The sequence below is a fragment of the Haemorhous mexicanus genome, chromosome 2, assembly GCF_027477595.1.
Source record: "Haemorhous mexicanus isolate bHaeMex1 chromosome 2, bHaeMex1.pri, whole genome shotgun sequence".
NCBI lineage: Eukaryota > Metazoa > Chordata > Aves > Passeriformes > Fringillidae > Haemorhous > Haemorhous mexicanus.
This window is the reverse complement of record NC_082342.1, coordinates 107,075,755-107,103,483: the sequence shown is the minus strand read 5'-3', so window position 1 is coordinate 107,103,483 and position 27,729 is coordinate 107,075,755. Positions and strand designations below refer to the sequence as shown.

The 27,729-nt window shown below is 39.3% G+C and overlaps 1 protein-coding gene across 5 annotated transcripts in view; it reads left to right on the top strand.

Annotated features, from left to right (window-relative positions):
* The window catches only part of SH3KBP1 (SH3 domain containing kinase binding protein 1), a 212,830-nt gene that overhangs the window by 70,842 nt on the left and 114,259 nt on the right, over nt 1–27,729 (top strand). For 4 of the 5 annotated variants that reach the window (XM_059839862.1, XM_059839861.1, XM_059839866.1 and 1 more), the window contains one exon: nt 7,789–7,912. In XM_059839862.1, coding sequence (XP_059695845.1) covers nt 7,789–7,912 — 124 coding nt within the window. Of the gene's footprint in view, nt 1–7,635; nt 7,644–7,788; nt 7,913–27,729 lie in introns of those variants that run through there. The other variant, XM_059839864.1, reaches the window with a different exon arrangement.

Below are 27,729 nucleotides of genomic sequence, written 5' to 3'. Positions count from 1 at the left end.
GAGTAAGTAACATTTTCTCTGTCAAGCCGTAAATCAGATAGCAGTCATGTGAGCCACAGAAACCGACTTGATTTTAAAGGCCAGATAAGAAAGGTTTAGCAGGCGGTGCTTAGAGAACTAGGCAGTACTGGCACAAACCAGGAGGCTCATGAACTGTAACTCTTTTTTTTTTTTTCTCTGTCACATGCCTGACAGCTGGAAACACGTTTCCTATAAACTTGGGATAAGCTGATAGTGAAAAAAGGAGAGAGGATGTGGAATCCTGCAGCAGTGAAACAAGAGCATAGCTTTTGTCACAAGCTCAGAGGATGTGTGCCGTAGCAGTTTGGGATCTGTGCCTCTGTTAGAAGCTGGGGGTCACTGCTGCAAAGCACAATCTCCAAACCATCCTTCCCCCTCTGCTTGGTGACAGAGCCACTGGTGAGTGTCTCCTGTCACAACCAGCTGATGGGGAGGTCTCAGTCTTCATCACGGTGCTTGAAGGTCCCATTCCTCCCTCTGAGTCTTGGACCTGCTATTGCTCTAGAAAGGAGAAACTAAAAGCTAGTGATGCAGAAGACCAGAAAATAAAAGTTAGATGGTTTCTTACTTCACCCTGAAATGTCACTTTGCTTTTTACAGAATGTAAAGCTCATGCTATGAAAGTATACTGGATTTTAGTGCAGGCAACATCTTTCTGGTTGAAAATAATTTTTGTCTTGATTCTAGTTCAGTTGCTGGGAATGTTTGTTCCAGCCTTGCTTCAGGATACATTATTTATATTAGAACTACAAGATTCATGAAAATCTGAGCCACATTTCTAACTAAGGACATTTGTAATTATTCAATAACTCTTAACTAGTTTTAGTGAAAATGTCACAAAAAATTATTAGGAGGCCTAAATATTAAATTGATGTACTGTGCAGCAGAGTTTTATTTTGAGGCATTTAATAATTGAATGATTGAACTTATGTATTGTTTGAAGTTACAGACACTGTCTGCAGGAAATCAAGGTGGCAGTTGTCTCTTGGAATGTAAAGTATGGTTTTTTAAAAAAGGGATTGAAAGAAAAGCATTCTGTATCTCAGAGGGCTCAAAGTGCTCCTGACATTTCCATTGTCATCTTTTGATAATTCAAATGTGTTGCGTTGTTTCCTCTTTGCTGTGTGTGATTCCAGGCTCTTATTTCTCCTCCCATATCTGGCTTTAAGCAGGGCACATGCTACAGATTTTAGAATTTGAAAGACTCATTATTTCTCAGCTTTCAACTCTTTCATTATGCATGTGTCTTGTTTTCAAAAGCTTTGATTTTGATTAAACCTCTTGCTCCCAGGATGCAAGAACTGTTGTTCCCTTCGTATGGAAAACACAGATAAATCACCTTATAGTCTGATAGTGATTCTTCTCACAATTTTTCATGGCTCCCAACAGTTTTGAGGAATGAAGTGTTGGCTTTAGGATTTTGTACCTGCAGCAGTACAAAAAAGTTTTTTGTTGCATTTAGAGTAATGGAAAATGTTGCAGGAATTTCCTCAAATGTTTTCAGCTGAGTTTCCTGTAAAAGTCAGAACTGTTGTAGTAAAAAAACTTGAAACTTTGGTGTAGTGAAAATGGCAGAAATTCTTGTACTTTCCTAACTGTAACTTTTATGGCTGACCTAATTCAAGCATTTGCTCTAACTTCAAGGAAGCTTTTGGATAGAGGGGCGGAAACTTCATCATGTAAAAGCAATAAATAGAGGAAAGTTGTTCCTTGAAATGTAATAAATGATTCAATTCTGAGAAAAAAAGCTAGGTCTTGTGAATAGCAGTAGAAAAACTATGCTTTCAGTTTGAAAGCTGTTAACTGTTCTTTTTGCCTCTCTTCAGAATGACAAAGCATGTGTCATTCCAATGAGTAACAGTATTTTACTTACAAAAGATAAGGTGCTTAATTTATAAATTTCAATTGTGTTTAATTTATATATTTTATATGTCAGAATAGCCATAAGGTACAGGTATACCTGAATATATTGTATTTTCCCATGTGGTGGACTTTTATCACACTATGTAATTTGTTGTTATTTGAAGTTTTGTCACGTTGTAAAGCTGATGAGCTTAGGGATAACATCTTTCAAATTTCCTGAGGCTTTTACTGATGTAGGATAGGATTAGAGAAGATCAAAATAAAAACAGCTCAGTTATTGTTTAGGATTTTGTGTTTCTTTGGAGAGAATATATTTCAAAGTTTGCTAGAAGAAAGGAATCTTTTCACAGTGGTTTGGCTGTTGATATCTATGCAATATGCTTGAATCCTAGTTACAAAAAAGTAGTCTTTTTTATGCATTAAAAGGATGTTTCCAAATTTTAAGGGCCTTTATGCCCTTATAACATCTTTGAAATCATAACATTTCATGGAATGAAGCCTAGTTTATTTTTAGAGTTCCCAATTACTTTTTTTCAGTATTTCTCAGACTGAGGATGCTTCTTCCGAGTAAGAGCTGCTTATCATATTGGAATCACACTGAAACCCACGTAGATGGGAGGTGGAAGCTGTCTTAAAATTTCTGACATCAAGAGAGCATCTTTTAGGTTTAGTGGTTGAAGTGCAAGGTTACTTACTTAAGGGTTGGGCTCCTGAGGCACAGCCTCTTGAAAATGATCTGCTATTAACCTGAACCTGCAGTTTTCTCTGTGTGGGCTAGGAAAGAAGTGCATCATTTAGATCCATGAAATTTATACCGGGCAGTGCTCCAAAACCAAGAACCAAGTAGTCCCAAAGATTAGGTTTAGAGATATTTTTGAAGCTGTTAGCACTGTGAAAGCCTACCTCTTTGCAAATGGGTTGTGTGAGTGAGACAACTGCTCATTCTGCAGAAACATCTCACAGGAACTGAGAGGTAAAGAGCCAAGCACTGCACTCAGGATCCCTCTGAGCTCCTTCCCCTGAGGCTCTTTGTGGGGTTTCCATTGGCATCTGTCTTGTGAACTTTATTCTGGGAGGGGCTCTCAAGGTCGCCAAGCCAGTTCCAGATATTGTCACCACAGGGATTGCTGGAGAAGGTTCTCACACTGTGTCCCTTGGAGGAGACCCAGCATGGTGCAGATGTCCAGCTGTACCAGTCCACCCACCCCCTTCCACCCAAGGGCAGATTGGCCCACAGTGAGTGGTGGTTGTATCTGATCAGGGTGTGAATATATCTGCTGTAGTCAAAATAGAAACCAGAAACCAGTGCAAAAGTCTTGGTCAGGAGGTGCACTGAAGTCCTTGCTGGGCAGGCAGCAGGTTGATCTTTTCCCAGTATTTTTGGGTTGATCTTTTCTGTATTTGTTGATATTTTCCCAGTATAATGTAGTCCAATATCTTACCTGTCTAGTTTCTCCTCTCCTTTATTACACAAATTTATTTTTCAAGACACAGCAGTTCATGAACTTGAAACTGGACTATTAGTTTCTGTACATCCTCCTTTAGCATTTAAATTCATCTGTTCTTCAACTACTTATGGCAGATTGAGGACTTCTATCCTAATGGGAAGTTTGCTTTCTACTTATTTGTGTACGTGGAATTTCTTCTTTTAAAAAAATAATATCTGCAAACTTCAACTTGAAATCAGAACTGGAAATAGATTTTGTCATACTCTGGGGAAAGTTCCCACAAGCCACCTCTGTTATGCATGGGTTTGCAAGCTCATTTGCCTACTCTTTTCTCACGTGATAGGCTTCAACTCCTTGCAGATCTGGAAGGACTGGGTTACATAGAGAGATTTCTATAACTATATACTGATTAAGCACCAAGCTTTTAGGGCCATTGTAGTTCATTTACCAAATATGCCATGTTCAGTACACTTTTTGCAGTAAAATAAAGTGAGCTTTAAAATAAAAATAAAGTTACTTGGTATATTTCTTGCACCAGAGTTGTTTATGTTTGTTTTCACTTCATTTTTCGAGAAGAAATGCAATTTTGAGTAAGGCATTATAGTATTTTAGAGTAATAATCTATATTTTTACAGCATGTTAGAGAGGGGATAGATGTAAAGGGCTATGTCAATATTTATGAATTTAATAACTCCAAGGGTCCCTATGGCCTGAGGTTAAGGGTGCCTGGCTGTGTTTGAGCCACAGCTGAAGAAAAGTTCTAAAATCCTGAATTCCCCAAGGGTGAGCACTACAGAAGGGAAGATAGCAAGAAGGCAGGAGCAACACACCAGAGAGAGGAGAGGGGCTGTAATACTGGCACCAGTGTTTGCTGCAGGCTACATGGTGAGGCTGCTGGAGGCTGGAACATTTGTTAGGTTTTGTTTATAAGTTTTTAGTCTTATTCTGTAGACTAAGACCAGGAATTGAAAAGATGTGCAAAGGCTTTAAAGCTGGCGTTGCTTACTGCAGAATGCATCCTAAGCCACTTAGATATGGGCTTCCCATAGGGTATTGCTAAGTATGAATATGTTTCTTATAAAATTTTAGCTTAGTGGGGCTGGGTTGATCTTTTCTTGATTTCTGTTTCATTATTTCGACAATTCTCCACTTTTTCTTTTGACTCCCTCCAGGGTCTGTAATTTCAGGTTGCTGGGGTTGATCATGTCATGTTATTCTGGGCAGTAGCTATGAAAGAGTATGGCCCTTCTCCTGAGCATCCAAGGGAACAGTCATGAAAAGTAGCTCAAACAAGTGTTAGAAAGGCACACAAAAAATAGAACTCCTTGGACAATTTTGGTGACTGCAAGGTGCCAAACCTTCTGTATGAATTTTGGCTTAGTGGACACTCAGTACATGTGTCTTTCTTCTTTCCACAAATAGTGGATGAGAAGGAAGTGCACGAGTCCCCACCCTACAAACAAATGCCAGTGTTTGGGAGTTGTCTTGTATTCCTTTGCTTTTTTCTAGACCCAAACAAGGCTTTCTCAAAAAGCTGTCAGCAGCAGCAAAGGAACCAGTGTCATTCAACTGGAGACTAAAGGGTACAGCATTGTTTTCTGTTATAGCAGACAATTTTCTCTGTCAGTTTTGAAATTGCAAAAGGATTTTTATAGTTAAAAATATTGTACTGCTCTTTCAGAATTTGTGAGTTGAGGATTTAATTACATTCTGACTTAAAGAATGAAAAATAACACAGTAATAACACACAGGAAGTAAGTTCTGGCAAGATGGGGTCTTCCGTAGGATGTTGTCTTGTGCTCTTGTTCACATGAGAATGCTGTTTGACTCACAAATTCTGTTTAAATGGCAGTTAATTTTTTAATAGAGTTTGTCACCTAGTTGCAAAATAGATGTAAAACTCTGGGTGAAGGAATTTATTCACATTTTCATTTTTAAGGCTGTGAAAAAGAAGCTTGTGGAATAATGTACGTGTTAAGTCTAGTTCAATTCTTTTAGAAAGTGATAGAGTCTTCTAAATGCATACAGTGTTCTTAAATTCTCACATGGTTCACTTTTTTACCAGAACTATGCACAGTATTTCTTTTAACAACAGCAGCATCTATCACTTTCATTCACATATTCACATTTTTTATTTCAGTTATTATGGTTACTCTGAGGAGTTGTCTTTTAGATACTATTTTATCAGTGTGATGGCAGTAGATAAAGGATTTGCTGTACCTTCCATAGGCAGTAATTTATAGAAGTTTTATCTCTGCTAATGTACTAATACACAGAAAATGGTTTGGGCAGATGTAGAAGACTGCATTAGTGTTGTATAGGTAATAAGTCAGCTTTGAAATAACAATTGTTTTGGGGAAATAAAAGATAAAAAAAATTATGAGACTAAAGTTTAAGATGCATTTTACAGAGAATAAGTTAAAAATTCTTGCTTTGCTGTCCGCAGATGATGGCTTCAGAAACTTCAAATAGAAATGTGCCTTCTATGCTTTAGTGCTCATGTTTGATATGCTGAAAATCTAAATAAGATCTTCCTGTGTATGTACAATGCTGTGGGGTGGTGGAGTTGATCCTGCACTGGGATGTAGAAGAGGGCAGTGAATGTAAGAGAGGTGAAAAAGAGGAGGGGAGGTAGTGGTTTTTGTAATGGGAAGAGCTCATCCAAAGCCATCCCCTGTCTCTAATGCCTGTTTAATGTAGATCTCATCAAAGTTGCAGATGATATCAAACTGGGGGAGCAGCTGACATGCTTGAAGGCAGGGCTGCTCTTCAGAGGGCCCCAGACAGGAACATTATGGAATCCAGCAAGGACAAATACCAGTTCTTGCCCTGGGAAGGAGGAATACTGGCAGTTCTGCAGAGTGGGATCTGATACATTTGGGAGCAACTCTGCTGAAAAGGACCTGTGGGTCCTGGTGGGCAGCAGCATAAACATGTGCCAGCCTTGTACCCTGGCACCAACACAGTGAACAGCATCCTGGGCTGCATTAATAGCCTGCAGATTGAGGGAAGTGGAAATCCTCCTTTACCTGGCACTCATAAGTCCACATCCAGAATACAGCACCCCATTTTGTGGATGGGATGAGAATTTTGCATAAAGGGAAGATATTGATGAGCCAAAGCAAGTTCTATACCTCTGGAAGCTGGAGCACATGCTCCCTAAGGAGATGCTAAGGGAGGTGAGGGCTAATTCAGCCTGAAAACAGGATTTTGGGGGGACCTTCTGCTGCATAAAAATTGTTAACCAGGAGATAAAAACACACCCTTCACAGTGATGCCTGGTGGGCAGGACAGGAGAGAGCAGATGGGACTTGAGAAGAAAGTTCTAGGAAAGATACAAGGAAAATCTTTGTCACTATAAGTCAGTCAAGCAGTGGGCTTCTGCAGCCTCTGTCCTTTGAGGTTTTCAAAACCCAGCTGCTCAAACAGCCTTGAACAGCCTGGTCACCTCCACTCAGAGGTGACCCTGCTTTGAACTGCACTGCAGTAGGGACCTTCTGAGTTCTCTCTCAGCCTGAGTGGCTCTGTGGCTCTAGGACGAAGATTGGAGCCAAAACTCTTTTGTTTCCTTATATTTTGGGACATGATTATAAGCAAATTCAGCCTCTCTAGTGTGTCAGTTACCTATCTAGAAAGTGGAGGCAATGCTGTTTGTTTTCTTCAGTAGCGTTTCAATATAAGATACATGAAAGGTGATGATATTTTGGATGCTTTGTCAAAGTGGGTATCGACAGCAACACAGTTAAGCTTTTAAAGTCTGCCTAAGAAGCTAAGAGAGGGTACTGTGCATCTCTAGCAGTAACTGTGAAGTTGTTTTCTGTGGATTTACTTTCATGAAACCCCTCCATATATATTTTCGATATACACTGTCAATCCCCTTAAAAGGTAGTGAGCAGCAAAATGTGTCAGTGTTAGCAACAGCCCTGACAGCAGTCTTGCTATATGCTTCTGCCAATTTTGGTAGCATTTGTCATATTTTCCTAGTTAATAGTTTTTTTTTTCCTGCTATGGTGGTTGTTTCTGTGGTCTTCTCATTGGAGGGGAAGCAGACCTAGCTGCTTTTACATCAGGAGCACTGTACTGGTTCTGCCCTGTGTATCAAATGTACAGCTCACTGCTTGATGAACTGAAACATCTATTTTTTCCCCCTCAAACTTTTCAGCTTTGGTGATCTTTACTAAGAGATTTATAAAGCTATCCTACAATTTTCAGGCACAGATCAGGAGTTATTTGAAAAAGAAAAACAATAGCGCCCATTGGAAAAGGTCACTGAAAATTGCTTTCTTTTTGTGGCATTTCAACTTTGTAAGAGTCTTTGAGGTAACATTAAAGCAGGCAGAGGTATGTACATAGAAGTTTTACGAAATCTTGGGAGCTTGAGAGTTAGAATATTAACTAATAGCATTTTTAAACTGGTTCTTTTTTTTCCTTTTCCCTCTCTACCTGTCTTCTGCAGGAAATAAAGAAAGACATGAAGAAAGAAAATACTGCCAACAAACCACCAGAGAAGCCTATAAATGAAGTTTCCAATGGAAGCCCTTTACTGTTGTCTGAGACAATTATTAGAACCAACAAAAAAGGTATAGTATATGGACATTAAATGCAGATTAAATTCAGGGCCTCCAAAGAACAAAATGTAAACCTTCCTTGTTTCTAGAAATAAAGCTAGTCTATTTAACTGAAAAGGCATGGCAGGAATAATAATAGAAAAACAACTTTGTCCTCTTGGACTGGCATATATGGATGCATATCTAATACTTCAACATTCATTTGCACAGACATCCCTTTCTTTTTAAGGAAATCCCTCCTCCATACATTTAATTAAGGAAAGTTGTTTGAGGAGATTGCTAAAGCTTATTAAAGTAAGGAAGTGGCAGCTTGCATATATGGAGGGTTTTGCACAGGGATATCAGTCTGCATTCACATATTCATGCTTTATCTGGGATAGAGAGCTCTAAAAAAAGTGGAAAACGTAGAACTTAATGCATTAGTTTCTTGGGAAGTGTCTTTCACTGTCTTTCATTTGAGACTGGAATGTGTGCTCCTCATGTCTGGCTTGACTCCCAATGCAGTTTCCTATGTAGGGTTTTGGGATGGCTAAAATGAAAGCCTCCAAATCTTCTGTATCATTCCCTAGCTCCTTGCCCTGCTTTCAGAACTATCAGAACAAACCAAAAAATTTGAACTATAAAACTTGGATTTTTCTTCAGGTTATGTTAATGCTCCAGTTTGTTTGTAGGAGGACAATTGGGTCTGTGCAAGAGATGCACTGTAATTTTTTCTGGAGGATTCATTTGACAGTTTCTTGCTTGCTGTCTTATACAGAATAATCTGCTGTCATTAATCATTGCTGCAATGTAATTTCCATTTTAGTGTGCCTTCTATACTTTTGGGACTGTTATGGACATTTCCTGTTATGTATTATCAGCTAGCATTTTATTTGAGCTGCAGTTTCAGTAGAGGTCTTATATTTAAGGTTTACAGCTGCAAGTGAAGAAGGAATTAATAATTTTTTTGCAAAATGTATTACTTCTTTTAAAATGTGAAGCAGACTAATCTCTACCTCTTTTGCAAGGATTGCTATCCTCTGAAAGAAAAGAGTGGAAATAAATCTCAGAAAACTTTGTCTTTTGAGCTTGCCATGTTGTCTTGAATCTAGAGACACGTCCAAGATTTCTGCTTTGGGTCATAAGTTTTTCAAGCAACAGCAGAATTAAATTACTAAGAATTATTATTTTTCATGGCTGCTATACAGAACCATATGAGTAGTTAGGAAATTATCTAGGGACCAAGTTTGTTCCATATTGCTTCTGCTGCTGTTTGGAGAAGGCTAATAGCTGTGGCAGGTACAGAGATTTGTTTCAGTCACAAGGGGATAGCACTCCAAATATGGATCTTAGAGCACTTTCTCCTCCTTTTTCTTCCCTCTGGCTAGAAGCTTTAAAGGATTCAGGATAGAAAGATTTTTCTGTCCCTAGCTGAAGAATACAAAACCTCATATTTACTGAGATGAGAAAAGCAAAGTCTGATATGAGGATCTGTGAGCTGAGGTAGGGGTTAGGTTTGGAAGTAGCAGTTTCATATTTGGATGTTATTTCATTGGACTTGGTTGGTGGGGGTTGCACTTCTCATGGCCTCCTGTACATCGTGTCGGGCTTGGTGCGCTGTTCATGTTGGCTGCTTCTCCACAGCCATTTCTGTAGCTGCAGAAAAAGCAGATGCAGGAGGCCATGATCTGGCACCACAGCCAAGGATGCACAGGGCACAAGGCAGGAGAGCTTCCCCTTGTTTTTCCTGGGATCAGTTTGAGCATGGTGCCACAGTAGCCTTGTTTAAGTGTGGAGAGTTGAGAAACCCAGTTGCTGCTGGGTTCAAAAAGAGTTTTCTAAGATCTGTGTGGCCAGTCTCCTTGTGGAAAGTGTTGCCATATCTATCGTACTGAAGAGGGAGCCCTAGATGCTATGGGTGTTATTTTCTTCTAGAGTTCTTGTCCTGGGATTTTTATGAAATCCTAACTGAGTCTGTTTACTGATCACACAATGTGACCTAAAGACATGTCTCCTGTTTGGGAGACAGGGTGTTTGTGTTTGGTTCATGGGTTGGTTTGTTTTCTTTCGTTCTCTTTGTTGTTAGGAAGTGAGTAGGACAGGGGTGCATCTAGAGGTCTTTAGCCACTGCTCAGCAGTGAAAGTGGTAGGCAGTAGTATTTATTTGCTTGGTCAATGTAATCCTGCTGCTTGTAACTTCAGAGCAGATCCAGTGATGTGGGAGTGAGGCATTCTGTGCTGCTGCATTGTTTTTATTACCAAGATGATGAAAGTGCTATTCTACTGTTGTGGTGTTATATTGTGCAGTTTTACTACTTAACTTGGTTGGCCTAATTTAAGTGTCAGCACTTTAGCAAGCATTTACATTTTGAGGAGAGGAATCTTGGCCTCTTGGGCTTCTGGCTTGTAGAGAGTTTTTCCTTGAGAAATACTGACAAGTGTCCAACAGTGGTATTCAAGGAAAATAGCTAAGTTATTTGTAAGAAACATCTAAGTAACTAAGAGGAAAATAATGAATTTCTCAACTAAAAAGGTATTTAGGATCCAACTTTATATCCTGTTTTCTTCATGCTAATTATTTCTTAGTACTGTATTGAAATTAGGGGTTCTAATAATAAAATCGGTGTAAATTGAAATAAGTGGCTGCATAATATTTATTTGCTGACTGGTGTTAAACCACAACAGTAATGGGTATTGGATTACACGTGTAGCATAGGAACAAATTAATGTTGGTGTAACTCCACCAGCAGTAACCTACCTGGATTATTACTTCCATTACATAGAGAGGGTTACAGCTTGCTGTACGTCACCAGTAGTGAATCACTCAGGTTTTTGTTACAAAGCCCAAGAGGAGATGGAAGGATTTGATTTTTTCTGCTTTTCACTGTCAGCAGTAAAACCAGAATATGTCTCATCCTGTAATGTTTCTTGTTGACCACAGACATTAGTGACTTAATGGAAAAAGCCAGTAGTGACCACTGCTGTGGTGGACATAATTTAGTTTAGGAAATGCTATGAAACTTCTGCTAAATCACTAACTGTTGGCTAAATTACCACACTTATCTTCCTAGGTCAGGTATTTTAATATGTATTGCTTTTTCAGATAGCCATGGCTTTATTTTTTCTGATTTATTGCAGTGACTTATCCAGATTTATGAGTAACTTCTGTGTATTTTGGGTTGCTCTGCCTTAGGCTGCCTATTGGCAAAACCTGGTTTATACCTGCCTCATTAAGATGTTGAGATCTGCTCCAGCATGGTAGTGATGGCAATTAACCTCCAGGAAATGGAGCATTTTAATTTAGCACTGCAATGTGTTCATTCTTCACCTCTGGAAGGCTCAGGAAGGGACCATTTGCTGGAGTGTAGGGATGGGGCTGGGGGAGCATGGTGGCCTTGTGCTTTCCCTGGCTGCTCCCAGCGCTGCAGCAGCTCTGGGCTGTTTGATGGGTGCTTCAGGTGCTGCAGTGTCAGCCCTGACTATTCCCTTTTCCAGAGACAAAGGCTGTGGCACTGAAGCACCTGTCTGAAGCTATAGGAATGTCTGATGTTGTTTGGCTTGCATATTCATTGCCAGAAACTGGGAGGGATTTTTCTTTTGCTTCTTCCTATAGTTCATAGGTCAAGAAAATCCTTTCCTCACTGTGAGTGTGTCTCTGAGTATAACTTTTCCCTGCTTCAGATTTTTTTGTTGACATATAGAACTATTGTTCTAAAGCTTTTATAAATCTGACATTTAAAAAAATAGAAAAACCCCATATTTTTAAATATATTTAGAATTGGCATTGTTGCACTTTGGTAATAGCAAGATGGGAAAGCCTTTTATTCTCTCAGAACATTTTCAGATTGTTTGAAAAAAGCAAAATTTTTGCTATTGTTGCAATTATTTAATAACATAAGATAATTATAACCAGGTCTTGGAACAGAAAAACACTGAAAGATATCTTTTTTTTTTTTCCCCTTAAATGCTTTTCCGACATGGTAAAATTCCATCTCTTCTAGGTTAACTTTCAAAATCTAAAACAAGATCCAAAGTTGTGCAACTGTTTCAGATCTGTCATAAATTCAGTATGATCTTCATTCAGGTATAAAGGGACATAATGGAAACTTGCCTACAATAATCTTTAAGTGTTAAATAGCTATAACTTATTTTACACTAGTTTTGTTCTGATTTTTGAGAATCCTGTTTTTCAGTGTCTTATTCATTGTGCTGTTTTGTGTGTTTGGGAACAAGAGCCCACTTGCTTAGGTCAAGTTGCAAAACTGGAACTGATCGACTGCATTTTGTAAGTAAACTAACAACAATTGTTATCTGAGTAAACCTATTTGAGGCAAAGATATATTGCCTTGTCAGATATATCTGTTTTCTATAAACTGTAATTGCAGGCTGCATTGAGCCAGCAATTCTGGAACAGTTTATCACGTGTTACATGCTCTTAATCAAAGCCAAATACTGAGAGCAAGGAAAGTTTTTTCTAGTTCTCTTGAGAATTATTTAATTTACCTTCCAGCCTACATTTAAATAACAGAGAGCATTTGCATGCAATGCTAAAAGGGAAGTTTTGTGTAAATAGGTTTGATGATATAATAGATTTAATTTAGGAATAAATAACAAGTCTCTTATATGCAAAACTGAGATGTAAGTCCATTTTTGTAAATTATAGAAATGGGAAAAGTATTTTGCGAGAAAAATACTCCATCATTTTGTTTGATAGATTTTTTGCTATTTGGATATAACAAGGCACCCCATTTATTAGAAACACAGGCTGTTGGCTTCTCAGCATATGAGTGTGTTGACTCAATCTTATATTAAATAATCTATGTAAGCTATGATTCTGGTAATATTTTTCAACAGAAAGGCAAACTTCAAAATCTTTTTCATAAAATATTTTTTTACCAAAAAGTGCAAGTGGTTGCCTTCATCATGCTTGATGGTGTCTGACCCTCAGTATGCTCAGCCTTGGTTTTCCTTTCTAACAGAGTAAATTTGAAGGCATTGATCTTTCTTTTGTTGGATTATTCTTCTGCTGTTTACACATTCAGGCACTCTCCACAGACAGGCTTTGGTGTTCCCTTGCAAATACTGCCAGCTTCAGAGAAAGCATTGCTAGCAGGGAAAAAATCCCTTTCATTTTTAAGATCAGCTAATTGGTGTATATTTGGTATACAGTTTACACAAATGTGCACAAGAACATACTGCTCAGCCTATTAAGGTTAAAATATTCATGCAACATATGACACCAACCCAAAATGAGACATAAAAAATTAATGGCACAGGAAACTTGAATGTGCAAAATATTTATTCTTTGAGTTTAAATACCATATCTGCATATGCATATGTAGTGTCTCAGATGATGCACATTTCCTTTAAAAGTACTGGTTTTTGAAAATAAGGATGAAAATTATCCCAGTATTTAGGTAAGCTACACTGCCCTGGAAGTCAGTGCTTTCAGTTCAGAGAGGCAGGAAAAGACACCAGTCTGTGCTGGATGTGTGATTGTCACATTGACATGATTTTTTTTCTGTGCCTGGAAGAAACAGCTCAGTGCTGTCTTCTTGGCAGGAGTGAAATAGGTGCTCATTCATTCTTTTCAAGCACATCTTGTTTATGAGTTCAATTTAAATAATGGCTTGAGATACATAAAATCTAAATTTCTTTTCCTGTGTTATGGTCATTTGCTACCCTGATATTTAGTTAAGGTTTCATAATCTATCCAGATTCCAGTATCTTTTTCCAGGAGATAATTTATTTTCTTGTCATTTACTGTGCAGTGCCGCCCATCTTTTTTTAAATCCTAATTGCTTACCCTTTCTTTTCAATTACTCCTTTCTTGTAGTCTTCAAATGCATGAATGCTGAGCCCTGACTTGGTTTCTTCAATTTTGCATAATTGGAGCCATCCACTGGTGTGGCATGCTAGTATCATGTGCAGGAACAGCCTATAGAAACAAGAAGTCACTCTGGGTTTGAAGTGAAATCCCAGGTTAATTCTATCCTCTGGGCATCTGTTTGCCTCAGTGGCTCTCTGGTCTGTCATATATTTACTCTAGGAATCCCATTTATGGACCATGCTGGGAAACACTAAACAAAAACACAGTCTTTGCATCAAGGAGCTGACTTTATATACATCTGTGTGTGTATCTGTCATGTATTAAACAAGGTAACAGATAACTAAAAAAAAAAAAAAAGAGTAATGCAAGAAATGGTGCCATATTTGGGCAATTGTTAGCAGGCTGCTTTCAGGTTTCTTGCAGACAGAGCACACTTGTTTTAATAAAATATTTAGATCTGGATCTGCATTTGGAAACTGGGAGGTTGGTATGGAGAAAATTGGGCCAATGGTTTAGAATTTAAGTTTTTTCCTGTTGGGTGCTGGACAGGACAGAAAAGAGGCAGAAGATGACCTTTTCATATGGAGCCTAAAGAGATGTGGGAGAGCAGTCACTGCTGAGCATTCTCAGCAGCTTCCAGATGAAACAGAGGGAGGCAGTTATGGAAACAGATGCGGGCATCATTTAGTTTGTTGGTTCTTTTTATTTAAGCTAGACACAGAATTATATTTGTGTCAGTGAAAAAGGACAGGCAAGTGAATTTTTAGGAAGAGAGTGAGAAGGAACAAGAGAAATGGTGGAACAGGGCTACAGGGAGTGTTGAAAGAATAAGGAGAATAAAGTATTTTCACAAGTAATTTATGTTTATGCACATACTCCAAAATGCAGCAAAAATGCTGTTGAGGAACAGTTTAGAGAGTGGCAGCTTCTTTTTCATGAACACTGAAAAACTTTTGTCTAATCAGTTAAAGGATTTTTTTCACTTCTAAAAGCTTTGTAATACATTTTACATGCCTGAAATGTAAAACTGTCAGGTATATAATTTATCATTTGTATGAGCCATTTGCAAGTTCACTTTTATCACAATATGTGATAACTGTCCACAAGGTGCTAGTCAAAAGCAAATGTGTTGTCAAACTCGGGTGCAAAATGGTTTTCTATTCAAATTTATACTGAAATCTCCTTTAAAAAATGCAAAAACCAATAAAATATGCTAGCTGTTGAAGTAACAACAGCAGTGAAACCTCCTCTTGTCTCAAAACTGCCTTTGCCCACCACAAAAGTGGCTGTTGATTTTTCCATGAGGTTCTGCAGACAAATGTCTCCCTGTAGCCAGCAGCTCTGTCCCTCTCAGTGCTGCTGGATAAGTCACTTGGCACCCAGCAAGGCCTTGCTGCCCTTGAGGTCTGTCCCTGACCTTTCCCCTCTAGACTGAGCTGTGTCTCTCTCCTTTAGCCTTTCATCTGGGTGGTGTGGGATTTTTGAGAAAAACATGGCTAACTTGATTTGGAAAGAGGCAGATCAGCCTTTCTGCCCTGTCCCTTCTCACCTCTAATTAAGGAATAACAGAAGATGAGCAGGGTGGTTCACCAGATGCTGAGCCTTGGAGCAAGACTTTGGGATCTCTGTATATTTCCCAGCGCCAAGACACATCTGGCAGCTGTGGTAGGAGAGAGCTGGACTTCTTATTCTGTGGTAGAGACAATGTAAGCAGAGGAAAAATGCAGGGATACTGTTGTGGAATATAGAACACAACTCTGTCAGGACTGAACTTTGGGGCCAAGAGAATATATTTTGACTGTGCATGTAAATATATTTCCCACGAGCTCTGAAACTTTGCAGGTGTTTAAACTGGGTCAGTAACACTTTTTTTGTTGTTCCTTCAGTTATCTTGATGAATTTGTAGCTGCTAAGTTAAATATGCCCCTGTAAATGTGCAAGCACACTGACAGGCAGATCTTAAGTTGGGAGTTCCTTTACCTTTGCTTGATGGGGTGGTAGCTGGCATGGTGCTGTGTTGATTTTGAGGAGACAGGGAGCTGGTGTTAGCCTTTCTGTGGGCTGGAGCTGGGGCTGTGCAGCTGTTTACATCCTTCCCCCATGGCCTGTAGATAAGAGTAAGCTGTGCTGTGTAAGTTACAGCACTAATCAGCATCCTGAGGTAGTTGAAGGTTTCTGGCTCCTGGACAACCATAAAATCCATCGAATGATTTCTGGGGTTGGAGGTGAGAGCAGGGCCTGTCAGCAGCTTCCTTGGGTCTCCTTCAAATTGCAGTGTCATGCAACTTGAATTGAAGGCCTAAATAATTTGGATAAATGATTGATATTAGAATTTCTTTTTTAACCCATTAAGCCCTCCCGTAAAAAAGATGTTTGGATGTAGGTGAAAGTTTAGTGCAAACATATGCCTTTGTACTTTTTTTAAAAAAGCTCCATACTTGTGCTGTCTGCATTGGCATCAAGTGACTTATTCTGCTGCTGTTGAGTCACTTCAGTGCAGGAAACCTGTTGATTTTTGTCTACTTGGACTAGCAGGAAACTACAATTATTGTTCAAGACCTTCCTCTTCTTGGTGCTCTTAAACCCAGGCTGGAACTTCTGCAGAAAGTGGCTAGAATGTACATAGCAAAAAGGAACTGTGGCTGCTGGTAGGAAGGAGCATCGCTGTTTGAGTGGTTTAGGAGAGCTGAGCAGAGTTCTGCTCAGAGGTACGCTGTCCTAGGAACCTCTGAGTCAGCTTCTTGTGGGGGTTTGGGCAGCAGTGTGTGTCTGGGGAGGGGCTTTAACTCTGAATGCATTGTGCAGAGGCATTTTTCACCTCTGCTTTTGCCCTGCTCCCTTTCCTATGTGCATACATGCAATCTCTAGAGGGCTTTAAGCAAAGCTTTGCTTTTCTCTGCAAGTGGCGATAAACTGCACAAAAGCAATGCCCATAAGGCACATTGTTCAGGCTCTTTTATGATATATGATAGAGTCTATGAAACATTTTGATTTCAGGAATTGATACATGCTTTAAAACCAGTCTTCTGATAAAGCACCATGCCTGGAAAAAACTTGTTACTGCATTCATTTTAATTATTTTTCAAACACTATGTGAAATGCTTTGATTCATTGGGTTAAAAGCCCCTGAAATTAGGGAAATTTGCATTGCTGTAAATAGATTTGAAAAACACTTATAGGTATCAGACAGTGCTAAACAATGCATGACCTGGATTATCCTAAGATGGCATTTTTAGCTATTTAGGTGTTCAGCTCTCAAATTCCTGTATTACAGGTGCAGTAACTGGAATAACAAGAGAGTTTGCCTGCAAAGGTATATTTCTAGTTTCTGCTGGTTTGAAGTTTCCCAAATTTTATTCATCGAGTACTTCATACATGTTTTATCTTACTTCAGAATTTTCTTCTTTGCTGTCTACCGTACCATTATCAAGGTGCATACAGCATGGGACCTTGTGCTGTTATTAGTCATGTGTTGTGATGTATAGTACCACTAAGCCTGTCTTTTTATGGTTATGCCACTGTTTTCTAATGTTATTTCACAGCTAAGATGCACCAGTCATTTGCATTAGCTCCTATTCTATATCTTTTTGCATTCCCCTTTCAATTATAAATACATGTTTGTGCCTCTTCCTTTCTTGCAGTTAATTTGTAGAATCATCCTCTATAAAAATTCAAAGCATGTTGCTGATGATGGTTAGTTTCCAAGCTCAATGGTAGGGTGGTTGTGCTTGACAAGAGAGTGAAATGTGGAAGTGCTGACAAGTGGCTGATGGCTGATTCTTGGCCCCAAGCACAGGACTGAGATATGAAAGATTATTGCTGTTATTATTATCTGTCACACAGCAAGAGCCGCTCTTTCCTAACTTCGGCGCCGACTTTATTTAGAAACAGAAGTGGAGGCTGGGCAGAGTTCCTCGTGGTGAGAAGCAGCTCCCTTCAGATGCCCAAATTAGCTGGGAATGATTGTTGAAGTCAGCAGGGGTGTTATGCCACTGGCATGGTCCTCTGTCTGAGCTGCATTGCTCTGGTGAAGGCCCTCATGACTTCATCTCTTACTGCAGGATCTTCTGTGGCTGCGTATTTGTGAATCTGCCACTCTGTTCCACAGACTTCCAGAGAGCACTGGCACCACTGTGACAGCCCAGGATATATCTGCTTTCCCCCAAGAAATACTTGGCTGCTTCAGAATCTGTTTCTGATATTGTTTTGTCTAGGCACCAGATTTTACCAGCTCTCTACCCAAAGAGTGCTTAGCCTAGCGCTGAAAATACACTACTATGGCAGTTCTCAGATTAATACCACACTATTTTGACTTTCCATGAGCTCTGTTCATCATAATACTGTTACTTAAACCACAATTTGTTGATATCTTTTTTCATCACAGAATGATAATATTTTTATTAATGATGTGTCCAAGCCTGATGCCATTGTTAATCCTCTTTAAGGATTTCAGGCATTTACTTTGTATTTTCAAGCTGGTTGTCCTGTCCTGTACTAACATGTTTTGTTACTATACATTTAGTAGCAGATTTACTTTGTGCTGGCTTCTGTTAGACTCCTGTTAGATTCCAGATGTCACTTATCTATGGAGTCTGGTATCTAGCTCTGCAAAAGCTGCAAGATGCAGTGTCAGCTATTTTTGCTTCATTTTGCAACTGCAGTCATAAGACTTGGTGTTTTTTAGACCTAGGAATTCTCTGTTAGACTACTGACTCAGCACAGTGTTATCCTAAATTATAAGGGTCACAGTCACTTCTGGGAATTCATAAGAGGTCAGGAAGTCTCCAGGAAATTATTTAATAAAAAAGATCCAGTGACCTTTAGAAAACCAAAAGATTCAGTCACATGCATGGCAGTTATCGAGCAAATAGAGTAGTGGAAAACAGAAGTAACAAATGTAAATATTAGCCTGAGGCTGTAGTTTCTTGAAGATGTTAAGTTTGCTTTGCCCCCCAAAAAAGAGCCATTTTTCCTTTTTTTGTTCTTCCCATGTTCTGGTACAAATATTTGGCTTCATTGTGGGCCAGATGAGGAGAATGATCAAGGTTAGCATTAAACTAGCAAGAGAAAAGCTTGTTTTTAATAGCAGGTCTGTTCCTTGCCTGCCTCCTCTTACTGCTTCACAAGCACTTGATCTGACAGGGTGGCAAGGAGTGTTGCAGGACCTGCAGGAGCAGAAGGATCAGTAGTATTGCCTTTTATTTGGTTGCAGGACTTCCAAAAGTCCTATAAGAGAGTGATGGTTTGTCAAACTTTTTGAAAGCTGGTTCACTGTCATTCAATTAAATCAACTGCTAAAGAAAATTGCTCTCTTGTTAGTTTCTATTGTGAATATTGCTCTTCATGTTTCTCTTGTGTTGGAAGGGTACAAGCAGTGGTCATTGTCCAGAAAAACCATCATTGCAGTTCCATACTGAATTTTCATATGACTTTTAATCACAGAACTGTTTTGGAGATGGATTTCGTTGCTGACACAGCTGACTTGAGCCAGAGGCCTATTTATTCACAGCTTTTAAGTTTGAGGAAGTAACTTCTCATTCATGTAGCAGGAGTAATGGAGAAGACAAGAGGAACTCAAAAGTTATTTTTAGGAAAAAATAGTGTTTATCTCAGCAGAATGAAAAACGTTGTCGAGAACTTACACACTTGAAACCTAGACAGTTGTGGTTTTGTTACTCCATAATTATTTTAATGTGAAGGAATTTCTCTTAATGCATACTCTACAGCCCTGTCAGCTTCAGTAGTCCTCCACATACATTTTTATATCTATGCAAATTGGTATTTTCCTATGTGGTGTATGAAAAAAACACTAAAAAGCTGGAAATGAGTAATGCCAGAAAAATAGTAAACCTGATAACGTGCTTTCAAATGCACCAAGAATGTTTTGTGCACTTTCACAAATAAAAGTAATATTATTGATCAAAAGCATCAGTATAAGAGCTGACAATAGTTTTGTAGTAGACTGTATGATTCAGAAGGAGAAAGTAGTGAAGGATGTACAGAGGCCATTAAAAAGGCAACTGAGTTGGTAAGGTATGAAACCAGCCTGCCTTGCCTTGCCTGGCATCTGGAAAGTGTGGAAATCTCCTTTCTTAGGAAAACAGAGCAAAAAATGAAAGGACAGTAAACTGGAAGGAATTGCTTGGTTCAACCTGAAGAGCTCCAGCACTTAGGCTAACATGGTGCTAAGGAATCTTAGGCAGAGTTCTGGTGCAAGTTTTGGGTGGTGATCAAGTGCTTTGACGTGGGGGGAGAAGTAGTTTGTGTAATGCTGCTGAGGAGGGAGAAAAAACAAAGATTAAGGAAAGTTTTGGTGGCAGAGTCAGAAGGGGAACTTGCGTGCCATTGCATCCTTGGATAGAATTAGCAGAGCTGTGGAGCTGGATTCCAGGAGTTTGTTAATTTGGCAGGAAGTTTCATCCTTGCACAGATCTGAACCGACATGAAGTCATCCCTACTCACAGTGCGTTGGCAGAAGTGGAAATGGTTGTGGCCCTAGAGACAGAACCAAAGGGGATTGAGGTGAAGAGTCATGCAAGTAAGACATGCCCAGATGTATCATGGAGTGGGGAAATCTGGGTTAGCTACTGGATGAGGGACTTGCAGCAAGCAAAGCAGCAGAGGCTTGTGACATGGAGTTCAGTACAGCTTAGGAGTTGGCATTTGGTACAGTGTATTAAGACAGGGTTATTTCTGTACAGAAGCCTTTCAGTGTCTAATTTAAAATCCATGAAAAGTAGCAAAAAGCTGAAAGTACAGAGTAAGTAAACTTCACTAGAAAGGTGGTTGGCAATAGATCTCTTGAAAAGGAGACAGAATATTTAGTTTGTTCATTGTTTGCTATTTTGAGAATTATGGAAATTAAAGGGCAGACAAGCTTTTATTCTGAAGACTGCAAACCCAACCAGCACGTGCTCTGCAGTCAGGTTGTAGGAAGTCCTGTGCCAAAAACTGGGTAAACAAGTGTGAACTGGCCATTTCCAGAAGCAGGCAGAGTGGTTAAAATCCAGAACAAGAGTTTGTTTGAACTATGCCTTTGCTGTGTTTTGGGGCTTTCCCACCATTTGTGTTGTGAAATTCAGTGCTTGATGCAACAGTGCCACACTGCTCAAGTGGTTAGTGGAAGTTAATGTTTGGAAACATAATGCAAGCTACATATCTTTGGGACTAAAAAATATTTATTGTGGAACTGGACCACTTTCTGGCAGTCTGCAGTGTAAAGGAGACAGATCTTTAGTAGCTATGTCATTATGTAGAGTATTAAAGGTCTTATTAGATTTTCAGCTTTTCAGTGTAAACACTGGACCTAACACCAAGAAACTACTACTACACCAAAGGGTGTTGTTTTCAATAAGCAGACAACTGATTAGTATACAATATAGAAAACTATGAGGATTTTATTTGCTTCCTTACTCTTCTTGTTTTTCAAATCCAAAAATGTAGTGTGGGAGACAGAACTGCTTTTGAAATAAAATTTAACCATGTCTTTGAAGAGGAAAAGACAAATTGGTCATTAAGAGATTCTTCATAAATGGTGTATATCTTCAGGAAAACTTAATTGTTAGGGTCCTGTAGGAAACTTATTATAAAGCTCATTTCACGATATGAAGGCTCTGATGTTGTTTTCTGAATACAAATAGTGATTTGCTTATGAGAGAAGAGTCCTTGAAATCATAACAGCAAAGACACTGTTGTCCTGTGACAATCTGGAGGTCTTTTCTACTAGGAATTTTATTCTAATTTCCTAATGGAACAAATACTTTTTTAAGAGCATCTGTTTATTCGCCCTATTCCCCTTGATTTTTTTGAACCCTCTGCATGACACCAGCTACAGTTGGCAAAAGAGTATAGGAACATAATTATTCCATAATAATTATGGATAGTTCTTCTATCCATAGTTATTCTAAATTGAATAGTTCTTCTAAATTGAAAGTTCTTCTAAATTGAAAGTGTTCTTCAATAATTCTTCTAAATTGAAAGTGGAGTAAGGGAATTAGTGCTTCTAACTGAATGAAAAGCCCAGTTCTGAGAGGCAACGGGCAGAGGCCGAGCCACACAGGTGTGCTGGCCAGTCAGTCAGTACCTGTGCTGCTCTGAAGCAGTCCCAGCATCTACTGCCACTTTCCCAGCTGTGCAGCCCTGGGATACAAGTGGAAGCTGGGGCAAGATGTGGTGGGAGCAGGCTGAGGTGATTAGAAGGCATTGGCTGCTGTGGGAGGATGGATGGTAGGAGAATACAGATAGTGCTGAAGGCAATCTCACCCCTGAGGAGTTGCAGCTGTACTGATTACCAAAGAGTAGGAACAGCCCTGCCCTTAGTAGGTCACAGCTATGTCCGGTAAGGATGGGTGTTATAAAAGAGTGGGTTAGCTGCTGGAGAGGAGAGTTGGAAGCTGTGCTGTGAGGAGGAAGGGTCAGGTGGTTGTGCAAGGGACAAGGAAGAGTTAGTATGTGCTGTGAGGGACAGTAAGCATTAGGTGGTTGTGCAAGGGACAGGAAGGAGTCAGCCATCTGTGCAGAAGGAAGAAGCGAAAAGGAGTCAGTGTTGCGAGGAGCTGCCTGTGGGAATTCAGAGAGAAGGTGTGAAAGTTTTACAGTAAGATAATAAATTGGTGCCCTGTATGGGCATGAGTCCTGACAGGGTGCAAATCCATGGTTCTCCAAGCTTCACTAATTCTGCTGTTCATGAAAGAATTATTGGATGCCTTTGGGTGTCATGTTCTTTGTACAAAGATGAAATAACATGGAGGTGTACATAGAAGTTTCACATATTTCTAGGCAGATGAAACAATTTTTTCTTTCACTCACCTTATGTCATCTTTGTCAAAATAAAATGAAGAGCAAAAATGAGGAAGTTTATCTTCCTGATTTCTCTTTGATGAGAAAAAAAACATTTGTTCTGGAGTATTTTTATTAAAATGATGGATTCATTTCACCTTGTATTTCAGCTACCTTAGTGGAAGTCTTACCAGTTAAGAAGAAAGAGACAAATGAAAAGTGCTAAAGAAAGGCTGTCTGCAGCTCCCTAGTGAAATGCCAATCCTCATAGTTACAGTTCTAGTACTCGCTTTCTTATCCCAAGTGACATTTGCTGCAGATAAGATTGGAGTAAGGGAGTTTGGTTCAGCTTGGCAAGCTGAAGGATGGGTTGCACTAACACGTGGTTTGTAAACAAGGAAAGGCATCAAATATATGAAATTGGATTTCTGTGGGTTTTCTGATGGCTCACACCTGGTTGCAGTAATAAACTCTGCTCTTGGTATCTTTACCTGTCAAAGACTGACTCAGAGGAAGGAGAATGCCTTCAAGAAGGTTGGGAGGCTTGGTTGGATTTCAGCAATCAAGCTGTAGACAAGGAAGATTAATGACAGAGAAACAATACAGAGTCATGGGGCGTAAGGATTTTAAAGAGTAGCCTTAAAATAGGGTGACAGCATAGCTCAGGTTGGAAGGCACCTCTGGAAAAGGTCTGGGCTAGCCCTCTGCTCAAGCAGGGACAGCTGGAGCCTGTTGCCCAGGATCATGTTGAGTTAGGTTTTAAATATCTCCAAGGACAGAGACTCCACAAACTCTCTGAGCAACCTGTGTCAGTGTTTGATCACCCACACAGTAAGGAAACCTAATCAGAAAGAAGCAACAACAAAAATTAAGAAAAATGTTAGCTATATTTCATTAAGCAGAGATCCTGGTCCAGTCCTAGTCCATCAAAATCACTACTTTCCTACTTTTCTGGCTGCTGGCCAAATAGTAATATACTGTACAGACAGGAGCTTGTAGTCTTGAATGCTCAGGGCACAAGTTGTAAGTTATTGCAGATTGAAGCCACACTGTGTCCCAGGCTAGTATCTTGAAATGTAAACTTACTATTCTGTGTTTACTGAAAATGTCATTGTGCCTGGAAAAAAATGGACAGGATAAGAGGATAGCAGCAAAGGCTGAGGGGAATATGTTGTGGATGGTGGGGCAGCACAGATGAAAAGGTTACCAGGAGTAAATCTTATTCATAGAGTCCATTAGCCCATGCCAGAGGACTCGGAGGCCCAAGCAGTGTTGGGCACTGCTGCAGTGTCTCCCTCTCTTGCCAGTGCTCTCCTATTAGAGGAGGGTCTGAAGCACAGATGGCTCAGGTGGCTGTCCTGGGCTGGCCTCAGGAATGCATTGCATCCTTTAACTTCTAACACAGAAGCTTTTAGCATTTTATGTGTATTTCTTTTAACACCACACAGCTCCATGCTGGACAGAACTGAAACAGTTTAATTTTCAGTTGCCTGTCTTCAAAAGTTTACTTGGGTGATCGTGCTATCAGTCCTTTATTTCTCACTTTCATAGCACAGTAGTCATTTAAAACAGAGGATGCATACATATAAAGCAAAGAATAAAGTGATGAGAAATATGAATATGTGCAGGGTAACTAAGAGGTAAATCCAGCCCTGGAAATAAGGGCAGGTCGCATGGGTAGAAGAAAAAAACTTAACATAGGCAAAATTGGAAGATAACAGTGATGCCTTTTATAAAGAAGCTGTTGCTGTATCATTTGAAATCAGCAGAGAATCAGTCAGAGGAGAGAAGGCAGATGATAAATGATTCATTTGCTTTCCTCCTCCTTGAGATCCCTTTCTTTGCCAGCTTGAGTTAACAGATGTCTTAAAGATTATGAATTCACAGGAAAAATAATGCAAGACAATGGGCAGCCAAGACAGTATTCTGATAGTCTAAATATTTTGTTCTTCATATGTTATCAGCTATTGAATCTCAAAATCTAGAAAAGCTCTTGTATTAGGGAAGGAATTTGCTCACAAACGCTTTGGTTCAATGAGGCTTTCAATGAGAAAAGGTTCTTCTGCATTTTAACTATAATCTCTTTTGTTCATTGTGATCCAGCCTTTGGTTACAGGAAAGTCAGCTGGGCCTGGGGAAATGTAAAGGCTGATTTTCTGTTGTGCTATACATCAAATAAAATCTTCTTGTAGAACTTTGTGATCTTTGGTGAGAATGAATTTCAAAGGACACTTATCTTTAATGGTGTGAAATCTTTCAGGGTTAGTTCAGCTCAGTCTGTTTTCAGCTTCAGTAGAGGACCATTTCTCTGCAGTCACTATTCACTAGGTGGGATTCTTGCATTAATATCCTAATCCCTTCAGGGATTGGGAAGTTCCACCCCCAGGTTTGTGTTGAAGATGCCAAAGAATTCTTTAAGAATACTGAGACTTGTTACGATGAAAATTTTGCAACCCAAAACAAACATGACAGTGTATCCTTTGTGGTTTTCTACACTGAAAACACATTGCATTTACAGTAGCAGAAGCAGAATAAGATGTGAAGTAATTATTCTGACTCAAAAGGGATTATTGATACACTCCGTCTTTAGGAGAAAGGCTAGACACATTGGTGAATATCTTGTCATTTATGTGTATCTCTGTGCTAACTGAAGTGAAAACTGGAGGACTGAGGGCTCTGAAGTGGCTGCCAATGCTGTGCACTGTGAAAGTACCAAGGGGCCTTGTTTGCAGAGCCACTCTGTGCTTGTCTGCCAGCAAATGTGCTGCCATGAAGCGCTAAGTTCTGTACTGCAGTGCTGGTCTGCAGTTCGATGGACCCTCTGTCTCTGTCTTCCTCTGTTTCCACACACATTTGGCTTTGTTCACTAAGCTGTGTGGAGTTCAGAGGTCTTTTACATGCATACATATCCACTGCAAATTGATTTACAAGAGCATGTTTACACTCAGAGTGAAGGCCAAATGGTCATCAGATTTGCTGTCATCCCAGCTCTGGGTTAAACTTCATCTGTTGGAGAAGGATATAAAACAGTGCTGTGTTTGCTTTAGCCTGTTGCTACAGAGTCATCATCCTACCTTGGTGCACTCTTTTTTAAGTATAAATGCTTTCTTTGTCTTTACAAAAGGTTGTTTAAATTGCAGTTTTAGCGCAGGCTTCATCTCTTACTGGGTTGTAAGATACTGAACATCTGTGATCACCACAGAATGACAAAAATAGGTAAGTGGTCTAAGAGCACTTTTTACTCCAAGAAAAAAAGAAAAAAAAAAGTTAAGTAATAAGTTTCTGTAAATTTTTAAGTAATATTTCTATAAATAAAAAAGCATGAATCATCTCAGATGCAACTACTTTATCAGATATTTCTCTTGCTTCATCATCCGTCTTCCAAGGCAAAAGATATTGAATTACACAAAGCCTTAAAAATAATTATTTCAATCTTTCCTTGCAGCATAAAGATATCAAGTATCTTTTGTGAGGTACTTGATTTAAAAATTTTGTCTGAGATATGGAGATAAAGACTTGCTTTGATAATTTTTTCCTCTTAGGTGTTGCTAGATGCTTAAATAAAGTTTTCTATATTACTGGATTTCATTACTCAATAATGTAAGCAGCACACACTTGATGAGAACACCCAGTATTCACATTAGTTCCCAGGTGTTGGCTTTTGTAGAGATATTTAGACTGATATTTGTAGATTACTTAATATTTACAACTGTATCAGGGTATGGTGTGGCTCATAGTAGCTCTGTAAGCAAACATGCTACTACTATTCACAATACAGAAAATAATTCTAGCCCTGAGGACAAATACGAGCATTAGCCTGGAAGTGGAAGTTGGCTGTGGCTGCAGCTGTGCTGTGGGAATGCAGCTGAATGCAAGGCATGACTGGGAGGTGGCTGGGAAAAGTAATTTGAAATGCCTTGATCATTCAAAGGCTGCCAATGAAATCTGCATACTTCACCTGTTCCCCTTCTCCAAACAGCACCACAGATTAATCAGAAAAAGCTGATTAATCTTTGATCTTTTCAAAGCAAGATTTTAGAGGGTATTTGTACCTGAAGTAGTGATGAACAGCACGTGATAAAAGGGCTGTAAAAGGTCTCCATCCCATAGTACTGTGGGAGTCACTGGCTGCTGTTTTACCTGTTAACATGCCATATTCCAGTTGCTTTTCTGGCCAGGGGCTTTCCTGTTTCCCTTCATGTCTAGAAGCTTTCTTGAGTAAGGCTGTTTCTTGTATTGTGTTGTAGCCTTAACACCTGAAGAGGGGAGTGTTGACACCAGAGTGTGTACTGGGGCCTCCAGACAAGAGTGAACACCATATTGAGACATGACAGTGCTTCCAGTGACTAATGGAGCAATTATAAAGTTTGACTATTGCTTTTCATGTAACAAATCTAAAAGTCTTTAAAGTCATGAATGATCAGTGGGCTGAGATTGCAGCAAGGTTTTTGGAAAAGCTTATGTGTTCATAATGCTTAAATGGAAAGCATTTTTAAATGTTCTTTCAAATTGATGGAATAGAATTGTAGGCTGATCATGCATATCTCTGGCTGTATAAACAGCTGGAAAATAAGGTTAAACCTATGACTGTTGTTATCCTACAGTCTTAGTCTATATATTGAATAATATTCATACAGAACAGGAATATGTGACTGGAAAAGTATGTAGTAGTTGTAAATCTTGTGGGTAATGAAGCACTAGGAGTATATCACAAAAAAAATGTGTACATTAATTTTTTCATACCTTAGTAGTGGTTGCTTTTAGTTATGGCAAAGAAGTTACAGGAGAACATTTTCTTGGACTGACGTTTTTAAGCACTGTGATTGATACATGCATTGTTCAAACTCACTCCCATCATTTTCTGCCCTCATAAATAGACTTTATCTCTATCACCCAAGTGTCCTTGTTATTCTAAATTGGTATATTTCATTATTGTATAGACAAAAATGCATCTTTGCAGGATTTAAGGGGCTTTTTTATTCAGGCAGGAAAACAGAACAGTTAAGGAAGCAATGAGAAAAGAACTGGGCAAGTAGAATGTTGTAATAGTTGTGAAAAAGTGTTTGAGTTGAGCACGCTGGGCCTGTTATTGGGCCACTTTGGACCAGTATCTTTTCTTGAGGTTTTAAGATGCTCCATGGTTTTGGTTTTCTTTTTATGCTGGATTCATGTTGTTGGTTTAGCATTAATGATTGCAGTCAAGGAAATCCTTTACATTCAGGGCTCTAAACCTCTGAATGTG